Here is a 16083-nt window from a genome sequence, read left to right on the forward strand (position 1 = left end):
TTTCTGGGATAGAGGGTTGATATAAAAGTCAGTAATACAATAGTAATAAACCCTTCATTCATCAGTATCCTGAACATAGCTGGGTGTTTCTGGGATAGAGGGTTGATATAAAAGTCAGTACTACAATAGTAATAAACCCTTCATTCATCAGTACCCTGAACATAGCTGGGTGTTTCTGGGATAGAGGGTTGATATAAAAGTCAGTACTACAATAGTAATAAACCCTTCATTCATCAGTATCCTGAACATAGCTGGGTGTTTCTGGGATAGAGGGCTGATATAAAAGTCTATATATTAAAGTAATAAAAGTCTATATATTCAGCAATACAGTAAAATTCTGAGACACAATCACTTCCTATTGGTCAGCTGCAGGGAACCGCCCACGTCTCTGAGACACAATCACTTCCTATTGGTCAGCCGCAGGGAACCGCCCACGTCTCAGGAGATATGTATTTTAGGCATAAGTAAAACTGCCTAGTCCTTGGAGAATCTGGCCCAAAAAGACAGACCATCTGTTTATCTGTAATGTACTTATCCTCATACAGTTTATCTCCTGGATTAATCTTTGTGTTTTCCGGTTGTGTTGAGTGGGACAATGGAACATAGTGTTTAGCATGATCCTATTGTCTATTGGCTTCAAGAAGATATTCACTTTATCCATTACAACAATCTGAGCCCCTTATCTGCTGGTTTAATCACTATATTTCTAGAGCTTGATTTTTAACCATTTGTAAGGTTAAGCTGATAAACAGGTCTGGTTCTGAATAGTGAAAAGGAAGTCACATCCCTACGTATCAGAGTCTGTATAGTTTCTGACTCCAACTGAGGTTCCCAATGTGAGGGGTTTGGAAATAGTATCTGAGGAAAATCTGTTTCATATTCACAATGATCTGATAACTTCAATCTTCTATGATAGACGTGTTGATCCCCTCCGGAGCTCCTCCCAGTCCACCTGTTTAGGAGTTGGTATGAAAGTCAGTCCACCTGTTTAGGAGTTGGTATGAAAGTCAGTCCACCTGTTTAGGAGTTGGTATGAAAGTCAGTCCACCTGTTTAGGAGTTGGTATGAAAGTCAGTCCACCTGTTTAGGAGTTGGTATGAAAGTCAGTCCACCTGTTTAGGAGTTGGTATGAAAGTCAGTCCACCTGTTTAGGAGTTGGTATGAAAGTCAGTCCACCTGTTTAGGAGTTGGTATGAAAGTCAGTCCACCTGTTTAGGAGTTGGTATGAAAGTCAGTCCACCTGTTTAGGAGTTGGTATGAAAGCCAGTCCACCTGTTTAGGAGTTGGTATGAAAGTCAGTCCACCTGTTTAGGAGTTGGTATGAAAGTCAGTCCACCTGTTTAGGAGTTGGTATGAAAGTCAGTCCTCTTTCTAGAACCTCACTCTCGGCTTGGTTGAGCCCAATGGGACATTGCTGGTCAAGACATCAAATGGGTTGTGAAGTAGTATGGACATATTGATGGAACAAGGTCACTAAACTGGTGGATAGACAGGGTAGATCCAAGAGCCTCTGCTGTCATCTAGAGGGGGTTTCTCTGTACTGCTTGACACATGGAGACTCAGTGGAGGCCCAGTGCAAGTGCTCAAAGTAAGGTCCAGACAAATGTTTGTCAGGCTGGGATCTTTAAAGCAGTATGTTCTTCAATTAGATGCCAACTAATATTCATACAGGGACAATAGGTGGACAGGAGGAAGAATGGTGTTCCTGATTCATACAGGGACAATAGGTGGACAGGAGGAAGAATGGTGCTCCTGATTCATACAGGGACAATAGGTGGACAGGAGGAAGAATGGTGGCCCTGATTCATACAGGGACAATAGGTGGGACAGGAGGAAGAATGGTGGTCCTGATTCATACAGGGACAATAGGTGGACAGGAGGAAGAATGGTGGTCCTGATTCATACAGGGACAATAGGTGGGACAGGAGGAAGAATGGTGTTCCTGATTCATACAGGGACAATAGGTGGACAGGAGGAAGAATGGTGGTCCTGATTCATACAGGGACAATAGGTGGACAGGAGGAAGAATGGTGTTCCTGATTCATACAGGGACAATAGGTGGGACAGGAGGAAGAATGGTGGTCCTGATTCATACAGGGACAATAGGTGGACAGGAGGAAGAATGGTGTTCCTGATTCATACAGGGACAATAGGTGGGGCAGGAGGAAGAATGGTGTTCCTGATTCATACAGGGACAATAGGTGGGACAGGAGGAAGAATGGTGGTCCTGATTCATACAGGGACAATAGGTGGACAGGAGGAAGAATGGTGTTCCTGATTCATACAGGGACAATAGGTGGACAGGAGGAAGAATGGTGGTCCTGATTCATACAGGGACAATAGGTGGGGCAGGAGGAAGAATGGTGGTCCTGATTCATACAGGGACAATAGGTGGACAGGAGGAAGAATGGTGGTCCTGATTCATACAGGGACAATAGGTGGACAGGAGGAAGAATGGTGGTCCTGATTCATACAGGGACAATAGGTGGGCAGGAGGAAGAATGGTGGTCCTGATTCATACAGGGACAATAGGTGGACAGGAGGAAGAATGGTGTTCCTGATTCATACAGGGACAATAGGTGGACAGGAGGAAGAATGGTGGTCCTGATTCATACAGGGACAATAGGTGGACAGGAGGAAGAATGGTGTTCCTGATTCATACAGGGACAATAGGTGGACAGGAGGAAGAATGGTGGTCCTGATTCATACAGGGACAATAGGTGGACAGGAGGAAGAATGGTGTTCCTGATTCATACAGGGACAATAGGTGGACAGGAGGAAGAATGGTGGTCCTGATTCATACAGGGACAATAGGTGGACAGGAGGAAGAATGGTGGTCCTGATTCATACAGGGACAATAGGTGGACAGGAGGAAGAATGGTGGTCCTGATTCATACAGGGACAATAGGTGGACAGGAGGAAGAATGGTGTTCCTGATTCATACAGGGACAATAGGTGGACAGGAGGAAGAATGGTGGTCCTGATTCATACAGGGACAATAGGTGGACAGGAGGAAGAATGGTGTTCCTGATTCATACAGGGACAATAGGTGGACAGGAGGAAGAATGGTGTTCCTGATTCTTACAGGGACAATAGGTGGACAGGAGGAAGAATGGTGGTCCTGATTCATACAGGGACAATAGGTGGACAGGAGGAAGAATGGTGGTCCTGATTCATACAGGGACAATAGGTGGACAGGAGGAAGAATAGTGGTCCTGATTCACACAGGGACAATAGGTGGGACAGGAGGAAGAATGGTGGTCCTGATTCATACAGGGACAATAGGTGGACAGGAGGAAGAATGGTGTTCCTGATTCATACAGGGACAATAGGTGGACAGGAGGAAGAATGGTGGTCCTGATTCATACAGGGACAATAGGTGGACAGGAGGAAGAATGGTGGTCCTGATTCATACAGGGACAATAGGTGGGACAGGAGGAAGAATGGTGTTCCTGATTCATACAGGGACAATAGGTGGACAGGAGGAAGAATGGTGGTCCTGATTCATACAGGGACAATAGGTGGACAGGAGGAAGAATGGTGTTCCTGATTCATACAGGGACAATAGGTGGACAGGAGGAAGAATGGTGGTCCTGATTCATACAGGGACAATAGGTGGGCAGGAGGAAGAATTGTGTTCCTGATTTTCACAATTCCTATTTTTTCTTTAGAGCTTCAGATTGAGATTGTTGTTATTCTCCAATATGTTTTTCTTCAGTGTTGCACTCTGGGTTCTCCAAGGGGAATACTCCCCCTGTTCTCCTCTTGACAGTTGGAGGACCATGCTTTTGCTGGGAATTGTCCACTGTTGGTATCTAGTTTTAGCTGAGTCCTCAGTCAGAATCCATGTGGTTCATTTCAAAGTTTCTTAAAAGATTAAAAGTACATTTAAAAAAATGCGCTCCTGACATTTCATCACAATAGGCTTCTTCAGACAATGGACAATGGACAAAAAGTAGCCAATCAAAAGCGATGAGCAGCAGCAGCATCATCAAACCAGCGAGGCTGCCGGCAAGCCCAACAGTGATGATGCTGCCGAGCTCCAGTTAGCTCCGTGTCCAGAGTCTACCCACCCTTCCACAAGCCCAACAGTGATGATGCTGCCGAGCTCCAGTTAGCTCCGTGTCCAGAGTCTACCCACCCTTCCACAAGCCCAACAGTGATGATGCTGCCGAGCTCCAGTTAGCTCCGTGTCCAGAGTCTACCCACCCTTCCACAAGCCCAACAGTGATGATGCTGCCGAGCTCCAGTTAGCTCCGTGTCCAGAGTCTACCCACCCTTCCACAAGCCCAACAGTGACGATGCTGCCGAGCTCCAGTTAGCTCCGTGTCCAGAGTCTACCCACCCTTCCACAAGCGCTGTCAGGATAATGTCTCCACAGCCCCCTCCACCCCCGACTGTTCCTGAATATCTAGGAACAGAGGAACCATCCCAGATTAGACTAGAATCCTACCGTAGACACAGGTTTTCTGTCCACAAACCTTCATTTAATAACAACTGGTTCATATGAAGAGAGTGTCTGGAATACTTGTTACTGAAGATGTGGCATTGCTGGAAGTTCTGTGTGGGGTCCATCTATTGTTCAACCCCATTAAAATGACCATAAAGTCTATATAGAACCTTTAAGTTAATAAGATCAAACTGAACTAACTGCTATCTTGAAATGTTGAAAAAGTGTTTTTAAATAGGCATCCTATCATTTGAAAATTAGTTGAAAGGCTAAGTGATTCTCCTTCTGACAAGAAGTTGACAGCCTTCAAACATAGTGCAAAAGAAGTGGGCATGAACATAGAATATTTTTGGGTAAAAAAAAAAGAATATTCAGCTGTCTTTAATAAGATCAAACTGAACTAACTGCTATCTTGAAATGTTGAAAAAGTGTTTTTAAATAGCTCAGTCTTATCACTCAATACGAGTCAAAATCTGTCACTTCCAGGACTGCTCATTTTGTCAAAAATGAAAAAATGAAAAAAATAACTACTCACAGCTGTGTTAATAGACCCAACTCAAACATCTGCTATCTTGAAATGTCCAAAAAAGGTATTTAAATGGGCCTACCAGACATCTTCTTGAGAGAAGATAAGGTCAGGGATCTCTCTGGTCACCCACAAAGCAATTTCCTCCTTTGGCCGTCTCTCCTTCCAGTTCTCTGCTGCCAATGACTGGAACGAACTACAAAAATCTCTGAAACTGGAAACACATATCTCCCTCACTAGCTTTAAGCACCAGCTGTCAGAGCAGCTCACAGATCACTGCACCTGTACATAGCCCATCTATAATTTAGCCCAACTACTTCTTCCCCTACTGTATTTATTTATTTATTAATTTATTTTGCTCCTTTGCACCCCATTATTTATATTTCTACTTTGCACTTTCTTCTACTGCATATCTACCATTCCAGTGTTTTACTTGCTATATTGTATTTACTTTGCCACCATGGCCTTTTTTGCCTTTACCTCCCTTATCTCACCTCATTTGCTCACATTGTATATAGACTTATTTTTTTACTGTATTATTGACTGTATGTTTGTTTTACTCCATGTGTAACTCTGTGTTGTTGTATGTTGTCGAACTGCTTTGCTTTATCTTGGCCAGGTCGCAATTGTAAATGAGAACTTGTTCTCAACTTGCCTACCTGGTTAAATAAAGGTGAAATAAATAAAAATGTATATACTGTATTCCAGTCATGGTTCATCCTATATAACTACTGCTGTCCACTTCATATGTATATACTGTATTCTAGTCATGGTTCATCCAATATAACTACTGCTGTCCACTTCATATGTATATACTGTATTCTAGTCCTGGTTCATCCTATATAACTACTGCTGTCCACTTCATATGTATATACTGTATTCTAGTCCTGGTTCATCCTATATAACTACTGCTGTCCACTTCATATGTATATACTGTATTCTAGTCATGGTTCATCCTATATAACTACTGCTGTCCACTTCATATGTATATACTGTATTCTAGTCATGGTTCATCCTATATAACTACTGCTGTCCACTTCATATGTATATACTGTATTCTAGTCATGGTTCATCCTATATAACTACTGCTGTCCACTTCATATGTATATACTGTATTCTAGTCATGGTTCATCCTATATAACTACTGCTGTCCACTTCATATGTATATACTGTATTCCAGTCCTGGTTCATCCTATATAACTACTGCTGTCCACTTCATATGTATATACTGTATTCTAGTCCTGGTTCATCCTATATAACTACTGCTGTCCACTTCATATGTATATACTGTATTCTAGTCCTGGTTAATCCTATATAACTACTGCTGTCCACTTCATATGTATATACTGTATTCTAGTCATGGTTCATCCTATATAACTACTGCTGTCCACTTCATATGTATATACTGTATTCTAGTCATGGTTCATCCTATATAACTACTGCTGTACATCTACTATTCTTCAGATATATTACAGATGTACTCCAAATTGTCTATGCATCACATCACAGTACACAGTGTATATATATATATATATATATATATCATTGCTTGTCCTAATATTTTCATTGACTTTTTAGATTTGCCCTCTGTGAGCTGGGAACACAAGCATTTCACTTCACCCACAATAACATCTGATAAATATGTGTATGAAACCAATAAAATAAAATGTGATTGTATTGTTGAAAGTGTTAGATAATTCTCAATCCGTGTTGTGTCTTGTCTAAGAACAGCCCTTAGCCGTGGTTCTGTATAATAACCATATATCACACCTCCTCAGGACTTATTGATTTATAAGGCATTATAAAGGTGATTAAAATAATGATACATACGTACTTCATAGAAAACTGTTACCCTTCATATATTCTAACAACTCACATTTTAAGATTCATTATGTCATTTGTTCCATGTTAAGGGCTCTAACATTGGAACAAGACTATTTGTCTCCCTCTTGCTGTTGCATGCAGTTCCTCTCTCTCTTCCTGCATTCCTCTAACCCCTCCCTCCCTCCCTCTAACCCCACCCCTCTGGCAGAACCAGGAAATCCCTCCCCCTCCCACAAACTCTCTTCTGAGGAAACGAAACTGATCTGAGTCTCTGTCTCGTCTGTCTGTGTGAGAGTGAACAACCGTCCAAATGGCTCAACAGGGAGTTCTGCTGGACCAGGACCAGTTCTGTTGTTCTGTCTGTCTGGATCTACTGAAGGAACCAGTCGCCATCCCCTGTGGACACAGTTACTGTAGGAGCTGTATTGAGGGCTGCTGGGATCAGGATGTTCTGAAAGGGGTTTATAGCTGTCCTCAGTGCAGAGAGACCTTCACTCCAAGGCCTAATCTGAGGAAAAATAACATGTTGGCTGAGCTGGTGGAGAAACTGAAGAAGACAGGACTCCAGGCTGCTCCCCCTCCTGCTCTGTGCTATGCTGGACCTAGAGATGTGGCGTGTGATTTCTGCACTGGGACCAGAAAGCAGAAAGCCCTCATGTCCTGTCTGGTGTGTCTGGCCTCTTACTGTGAGACTCACCTCCAATCTCACTACGAATCTCCTGCTTTGAAGAAGCACAAGCTGGTCAAAGCCACCGCACAACTACAGGAGAAGATCTGCTCTCATCATGACAAACTGCTGGAGGTTTACTGTCGTACCGATCAGCAGGGTATCTGTTATCAGTGTTTGATGGATGAACATAAAGGCCATGATACAGTGTCAGCTGCAGCAGAGAGGACTGAGAAACAGGTAAGACCAGAACAACTTGTTGGTGACTGTCTGATAAACAAAGAATTAAAGATACAGTAGGAACTAAGGCTGTTTGAATATGAGATCATTCAAATGAAATGGATCCTCAGCAGAACAAATATGAACACAAACCTTGAGTATATTGATATGTTAACCCAGATTCTCCAGATGTATCACCATTTTATAATGTCAAACACTATTATCATTCTGAATGCCCTTTTATGAGTCCAAAGTTCAGTCTCAACCTGTTGATACATGTAGTCCTACCATAAAAACTATAATCATTCACATAGCAACAAATAAATATCATTTAGTAAATGGACCATCCATTTTTTAGACCTTCCTCTCTATGGGCCCTATGTCACATTACTATACTATTGATCTACTGGACTAATAAAGCTTGATAGCTCATTGAAGAGTGATTCTCCACAGAGGCAGCTGGGGATGAGTCAGCAGAAGGTCCAGCAGAGATTCCAGGAGAGAGAGAAGGAGCTGAAGGAGCTCCAACAGGCTGTGGAGTCTTTCAAGGTGAGTATTGTTGACCAGAGGAGACACACCATTTCACCTGTCTCCTCCAGTCAGAGAGAGAGAGAGAGAGAGAGGTAGAGGGGCCCCTATCCAATCCCACTGACCCCACTGTTGGGAACAGGTTGTCACTGCTGAGGCAGTGAAGAAAGTAGAGGAGGATGGGTCAAGGCTGAGGGATCCTGAGAGGATCCCTGTGAGTAGTAGATCTGTGACAGCACAGAGGGATGGGCCAACCAGTGATATATGCTTCAGTAAGGTTGGCTTCTTAGTGTTCATAGCAAATGGTTATCAACTGTACCGCAGAAATGGAATGTAAATCACTGAAAAAAAATATGTTTTGGTGGCAGCTGCAGAGAAGTATTTGGTCATACTAGATTTGACTTCAGAAGAGTTCCAGGGTGTGTTGAGTGGTGGTGTCCCGTCCTCCCAGGCCGTTGGCCTGGTGCAGGAGCAGATAGGGTCAAAGTAGTGGAATGGGGTAGTGGGTTTTAATGAGTGTAGGGTTAGTTGGCCTGGTGCAGGAGCAGATAGGGTCAAAGTAGTGGAATGGGGTTGTGGGTTTTAATGAGTGTAGGGTTAGTTGGCCTGGTGCAGGAGCAGATAGGGTCAAAGTAGTGGAATGGGGTAGTGGGTTTATAATGAGTGTAGGGTTAGTTGGCCTGGTGCAGGAGCAGATAGGGTCAAAGTAGTGGAATGGGGGTAGTGGGTTTTAATGAGTGTAGGGTTAGTTGGCCTGGTGCAGGAGCAGATAGGGTCAAAGTAGTGGAATGGGGTAGTGGGTTTTAATGAGTGTAGGGTTAGTTGGCATGGTGCAGGAGTAGATAGGATCAAAGTAGTGGAATGGGGTAGTGGGTTTTAATGAGTGTAGGGTTAGTTGGCCTGGTGCAGGAGCAGATAGGGTCAAAGTAGTGGAATGGGGTAGTGGGTTTTAATGAGTGTAGGGTTAGTTGGCCTGGTGCAGGAGCAGATAGGGTCAAAGTAGTGGAATGGGGGTAGTGGGTTTTAATGAGTGTAGGGTTAGTTGGCCTGGTGCAGGAGCGGATAGGGTCAAAGTAGTGGAATGGGGTAGTGGGTTTTAATGAGTGTAGGGTTAGTTGGCCTGGTGCAGGAGCAGATAGGGTCAAAGTAGTGGAATGGGGGTAGTGGGTTTTAATGAGTGTAGGGTTAGTTGGCATGGTGCAGGAGCAGATAGGGTCAAAGTAGTGGAATGGGGTAGTGGGTTTTAATGAGTGTAGGGTTAGTTGGCATGGTGCAGGAGCAGATAGGGTCAAAGTAGTGGAATGGGGTAGTGGGTTTTAATGAGTGTAGGGTTAGTTGGCCTGGTGCAGGAGCAGATAGGGTCAAAGTAGTGGAATGGGGTAGTGGGTTTTTAATGAGTGTAGGGTTAGTTGGCCTGGTGCAGGAGCAGATAGGGTCAAAGTAGTGGAATGGGGGTAGTGGGTTTTAATGAGTGTAGGGTTAGTTGGCCTGGTGCAGGAGCAGATAGGGTCAAAGTAGTGGAATGGGGGTAGTGGGTTTTAATGAGTGTAGGGTTAGTTGGCCTGGTGCAGGAGCAGATAGGGTCAAAGTAGTGGAATGGGGTAGTGGGTTTTAATGAGTGTAGGGTTAGTTAGAAGGGTGTTTTTTAGTATTATCATAATTTCCCCTTTTCCCATTTTGTATCCCAAAATATCATGGATTTATATTATAGACCAGTTGAGGCAGGTGAGATGCCTTTGGATATACGACGTAATAAATTGTCATTAGCTTATTGGGTTGAAAGGCTGTGAGGTTGAGCATCCCACTGCTACTGTTCTAGATGACTGTTGGGAATATACTAGTAGACAAGGCAGTGGTTTTGGTTGGACAGTTGGAAAGCTTGCTGATGAGAGTAGTTTCAGGGAGTTGGAGGTTGGCCCTTTTCTGTGGTGATAGGGGATGTTCCTCCATGGTTACTCCCAGATCCTGTTGTTGATCTAACCTTGGTAGACAAAAGGAAAGATTGGGTCAGAAGTCAGTGATAAAGGGAAACTGGTTGACAATTACATTGGTAGAAGTTGTTATGCTTTTTTACCTCTTTTCACAGATGGATCCAAGGGCCCAGATAGTGGGCCCACAGGAGCAGGTGTTTACCTTCCTGAATGTGATGTGCAGATATGTAGAAGACTAACAGATGAACTGTCAGTGTACTCAGTTGAACTGTTGGTGATAATAGTTGTCCTCCAGTGGGTGGAGGACGTACAGCCTGTTAGAGTTATAGTATCCTCAGATTCTCTGTCTGTATTGAATAGTTTATCATCTGGTAAATCTATTAGGAGTGACCTACTATTGGTGGTATTAATGTTATTATGGAGAATTGAGAGAATGGGTCTAGTAGTGAGATTATGCCGGGTCACAGCACATTCAGGTGTGGAATGGAATGAAATTGTAGACTAGTTAGCTAAAATAACTTTAAAACAAGATATAATATATATTAATGTTCCACTGGGTAGAGGGGAGGACAAATGTGAGATCAGAGCCATTTTGATAGATGTGTGGGAGAAGAGATGGGACTCTGAGCACAAGGGACGGCATTTATATGCCCTCCAAAGAAAGGTCGGTGGACCAAGGTTCAAAGGTCAGATTAGGAAGGAAGAGGTGGTGTTTCCTCGATTGTGTTTAGGACATTGTACATTGAACTGGTCCTTCCATCTGGTTGGCAGCATGTGAATGGTTTGTGTCTGGAGGGTATTGTCAATGAAATGGTGGAGCATGTGTTGTTATATTGTTGTAAGGATGTTGAAGAGAGGGAAAGATTGAAGTGTAGGGTCATTTAGGTTGGATGGGGGGTTGGAAGGGATTTGGGGGATGGGGGAGGGTCTATTAGAAGTTAGTAGGGATCTTTTTTATTTTCTCAGAAGTACTGAGTTAGGTAGGAGGATTTAGAAATGGTGTAAACCGTGATTGAACACACTCCAGCACAGTAGGAGGCGCCACGCTCCTTTAACGTTGGTTTGAGGACCGCCATTATACCATAGAAGAAGAAGAAGTTGGTAACGTGAGGTTTTGTCGTTCGTGAAGAGTGCAGCTATTCTTTTGCCTATTTTCCAAATGTATTTTGTCATGGTGGGAGGGTTTGTTTATCGGTTTCCGCTGTTTATCGGTTAGAGTTGAGGAGGGAGTAGGGTAGTTTGATGTCCTCAACCGAGTGGAGAAGAAACGCTGTCTCTTCAGGTGCGTTGTGGAGAATGGTGTGGAGGAATTATTGATCCTGGTCGGTGAACAGGTGGGAGAGGAACATATACACTCTGTATCCAGAATGAACAAGGCGGTGGTTGTGGTAATGTAAAAGGTGAGTCTTGTTACCCGGCTAGTTACCAGTATGATTTATGTGAGGGGTTGTGTTGGTGCCGATTTCGACAAGAGTAGTGGTGTCTAATCTGCCTCCGTTTATTACCACCGAACAGATCCGTAAAGAGTTGGTTCGTTTTGCTAAATGTGGAAGTGTTTTTCTGAACGAAATTCAAGGTTAAACAGGGGAGGGGTGGTACACAGGGTTTGTTAGCACAGAGGAGCCCAGTGATATAATATTATATATATAATATTACTATATGTCCCAGCTTTTTGCTGTGGTTTTGAAGTAATTCTCTTCCAGCCCGCGTTAACCTTGTAGGTTTACCTCAGGTAACTTAATATTAACTAACCTTGTAGGTTTACCTCAGGTAACTTATTATTAACTAGGTTACAGCTACTTGGTAAGGAAGCTCACTGTTCACCTGGTTATAGATTGTAGTGACCTACAGGGATGGTTGGCGCAAAGCCTTCAAACGTTAAACATGTTCTGATCATGGTTAACTGTATATCTATATTTTTTATATATAAAAAAGTGTAAATTATCAACAAATCGCATGTCCCTGTTCTCTTTTTCAAGATGTGGCCGATTTAAACAGTCAGAAAAAAAGAATAAAAAGAACTAACCTTTTTTTATTTGTTTCTAAATGGCTGCTGGGTAATATGATAATCGTTGAAATCTGTTGGTTCGTAGACATCAAATAGAGAGAATGCTGCGCAGGTTCACTGAGTTGTAAACCTAATGGATAGGTGGAGATCATTGATTTGTAGCTCTGACTCAGTTGCTACCTCAGATTATGAGTCTATCAAGTGTGGTGAATGAGGGATGTAGTTCCCACAGAAGACCACAGGGACGAGCAAGAGAGATATAAACCCATACAGTTTATCTCTTTAAATACCCTGAACCTAACAATCAATCTCATGTATTTATAAAGACCTTTTTACATCAGCAGATGTCACAAAGTGCTGTACAGAAACTCTAACCCTACGTATAACCTGTTTTATCCTGAACCCTAATTCTAGGGTAGGGTAGCCTAGAACCCCTTTAGAAACTATTATAGTAATAATATTATGTTAGTAAATACCATTATAGTACTAAATAGGTTCTATTGTTATTTTTTAAATAAAACCTATGTATAGTACTTAGCATTTAACTGTATTTTTGTTATTTTATTATATTTATTATTTAGAGGAGTCTGTCTAAATAATGAAAAGTGAAGTTATTGCCAGACTTTTAATGAAACCTTTATTTAACCAGGTAGGCCAGTTGAGAACAAGTCCTTTATTTAACCAGGTAGGCTAGTTGAGAACAAGTCCTTTATTTAACCAGGTGGGCCAGTTGAGAACAAGTTCTCATTTACAACTGCAACCTGGCCAAGATAAAGCAAAGCAGTGTGACACAAACAACAACACAGAGTTACACATGGAATAAACAAACGTACAGTCAATAACACAATAGAAAAGTCTATATACAGATGTGTAAATGAGGTAAGATAAAGGAGGTAAGTTAATAAATAGGCCGTGGTGGCGAAATAATTACAATTTAGCAATTAAACACTGGAGTGATAGATGTGCAGAAGATGAATTTGCAAGTAGAGATACTATTAACTAACTGCTATCTCTCTGTCCCTCTCTCTCTCTGTCCCTCTCTCTCTCTCTGTCCCTCTCTGTCCCTCTCTCTCTCTGTCTCTCTGTCCCTCTCTCTCTCTCTCTCTCTGTCCCCCTCTCTCTCTCTCTCTCTGTCCCTCTCTCTCTCTCTCTGTCTCTGTCTCTCTCTCTCTCCTTCCTCTCTCTCTCTCTCTCTCTCTCTCTTAACAGCGCTCTGCACAGGCAGCAGTGGAGGACAGTGATCAGATCTTTACTGAGCTGATCCGCTCCATTGAGAGAAGGAGCTCTGAGGTGAAGGAGCTGATCAGAGCCCAAGAGAAGGCTCAAGTGAGTGAAGCTGAAGGAGTCCTGGAGCAACTGAAGCAGGAGATAGCTGAGCTGAGGAAGAGAAGCACTGAGCTGGAGCAGCTCTCACACACAGAGGATCACATCCATTTCCTCCAGGTAACTAAACTGTCTTGTTACATGTGATATGAAATTAACTTCATGTCAAACTATTCATCTTATGTTGTCCTCTCTCTCTCTCTCTCTCTCTCTCTCTCTCTCTCTCTCTCTCTCTCTCTCTCTCTCTCTCTCTCTCTCTCTCTCTCTCTCTCTCTCTCTCTCTCTCTCTCTCTCTCTCTCTCTCTCTCTCTCTCTCTCTCTCTCTCTCTCTCTCTCTCTCTCTCTCTCTCTCTCTCTCTCTCTCTCTCTCTCTCTCTCTCTCTCTCTCTCTCTCTCTCTCTCTCTCTCTCTGTCCCTCTCTCTCTGTCCCCCTCTGTCTCTCTCTCTCTCTGTCCCTCTGTCTCTCTCTCTCTCTCTCTCCCTCTGTCCCTCCTCTCTCTCTCTCTCTGTCCCTCTCTCTCTTTCCCTCTGTCTCTCTGTCTTTCTGTGTCCCTCTCTCTGTGTCCCGCTTTCTGTGTCCCCCTGTCCCTCTGTCTGTGTCCCCCTGTCCCTCCGTCTGTGTCCCCCCCTCTCTCTGTGTCCCTCTCCCTGTGTCCCTCTCTCTCTGTCCCTCTCTCTCTCTCTCTCTCTCTCTGTCCCTCTCTCTCTCTCTCTCTCTCTCTCTGTCCCTCTCTCTCTCTCTCTCTCTCTCTCTGTCCCCCTCTCTCTCTCTCTCTGTCTCTCTCTCTCTGTCTCTCTCTCTGTCCCTCTCTCTCTGCCCCTCTGTCCCTCTCTCTCTCTCTCTCTCTCTCTCTGTCCCTCCTCTCTCTCTCTGTCCCTCTGTTCCTCTGTCTCTCTCTCTGTCTCTGTCTCTCTCTGTCTTTCTCTCTGTCTCTCTCTCTGTCTTTCTCTGTCTCTATCTGTCTCTATCTGTCTCTCTCTCTCTCCAGAGTTATCAGTCTCTCTCCAGTATCAGTGTATCTTCAGACTTACCCAGCATCGTTGTCCGTCCTCTTCAGTTCTTTGGAGATGTGAGTAAGACTGTGTCTGAACTGAGAGAGAAACTAGAAGACTTCCTTAAAGGAGAATGGACCAAGATCTCCACTACAGGTGTGTTGAAAACAATCAGAACATCAACTTTAGACCATTGAAAGTTCCCTACTAGTCATATACATGTGGAATATGGTATGATGATAACATTCCCTCTCTCTGTCAATGTGTTTGTGTGTCTGTAGTGAATATAGTGGAGGTTGTTCTGCCTCCAGAGACCAAGACCAGAGAACAGTTGTTACAATGTGAGTCTCTTTATTGTGAAGTAACTAACAGTCTCTTTTTACTGCCACTCCTAACAATCCCTCTAGAAATATATAGCAATAGTAGATCTAATCAAAGACTGGGTATCTATCTGACTCCTCATATTTCTCTGATTTGATCTCTGCTGTGCTCTAATCAAAGACAGGGTAGATACAGTATCTGACTTAACTTATTGTTCTGACTCCCCTCATTGGTCTCTGCTCTTCTCCCAGATTCCTGTCAGCTCACACTGGACCCAAACACAGCACACACACTCCTCTCTCTGTCTGAAGGGAACAGAAAGGTGACCTATACAGACCAAGTCCAACCATATCCTGACCATCCAGACAGATTCACCACCTGGTGTCAGGTGCTGTGTAGAGAGGGTCTGTCTGGACGCTGTTACTGGGAGGTGGAGTGGACTGGGGAGTGGGTTGATACAGCAGTCTCATATAAAGACATCAGCAGAACAGAGGGAGGTAATAAATTTGGACACAATAACAAGTCCTGGAGTTTACAGTGCTATAGTGATGGTTATTATTTCAGACACAATAATGTTAAGACTAAAGTATCAGGCCCTCAGTCCTCCAGAGTAGGAGTGTACCTGGATCACAAGGCAGGTACTCTGTCCTTCTACAGGGTCTCTGACACAATGACCCTCCTCCACAGAGTCCAGACCACATTCACTCAGCCCCTCTATCCTGGGTTTAATCTCTATAATGGTACTGCTGAGCTGGTTAAACTGTAGTAGGGTCCACATAGATACTAGTCATGCTGGTGTAGTCTATAGCTGAGCTGGTTAAACTGTAGTAGGGTCCACATAGATACTAGTCATGCTGGTGTAGTCTATAGCTGAGCTGGTTAACCTCTATGGGACCGGCGGGACGAATTCGTCCCACCTACGTAACATCCACTGCCAGCCTGTGGCGCGATTTTCAAAATCTTCAAAATCCTATTACTTCAATTTCTCAAACATATGACTATTTTACAGCCATTTAAAGATAAGACTCTCGTTAATCTAACCACACTGTCCGATTTCAAAAAGGCTTTACAACGAAAGCAAAACATTAGATTATGTCAGCAGAGTACCAAGCCAGAAATAATCAGACACCCATTTTTCAAGCCAGCATATAATGTCACCAAAACCCAGAAGACAGCTAAATGCAGCACTCACCTTTGATGATCTTCATCAGATGACAACCCTAGGACATTATGTTATACAATACATGCATGTTTTGTTCAATCAAGTTCATATTTATATCAAAAACCAGCTTT

General features: G+C 43.4%; 1 protein-coding gene across 1 annotated transcript; it reads left to right on the forward strand.

Annotated features, from left to right (window-relative positions):
- Positions 1-7015: 7015 nt before the first annotated feature.
- LOC145876020 (tripartite motif-containing protein 16-like) lies at positions 7016-15674 on the forward strand. Its single transcript, XM_082971791.1, has 6 exons — positions 7016-7707; positions 8140-8235; positions 13363-13596; positions 14466-14625; positions 14751-14810; positions 15042-15674. The coding sequence occupies exons 1-6, from the start codon at positions 7111-7113 to the stop codon at positions 15554-15556; spliced, it is 1662 nt and encodes a 553-aa protein (XP_082827917.1). The 5' UTR covers positions 7016-7110; the 3' UTR covers positions 15557-15674.
- Positions 15675-16083: the final 409 nt, after the last annotated feature.

The sequence above is a fragment of the Salmo salar genome, unplaced genomic scaffold, assembly GCF_965601325.2.
Source record: "Salmo salar unplaced genomic scaffold, fSalSal1 ptg000424l, whole genome shotgun sequence".
In the NCBI taxonomy this organism is placed as follows: domain Eukaryota; kingdom Metazoa; phylum Chordata; class Actinopteri; order Salmoniformes; family Salmonidae; genus Salmo; species Salmo salar.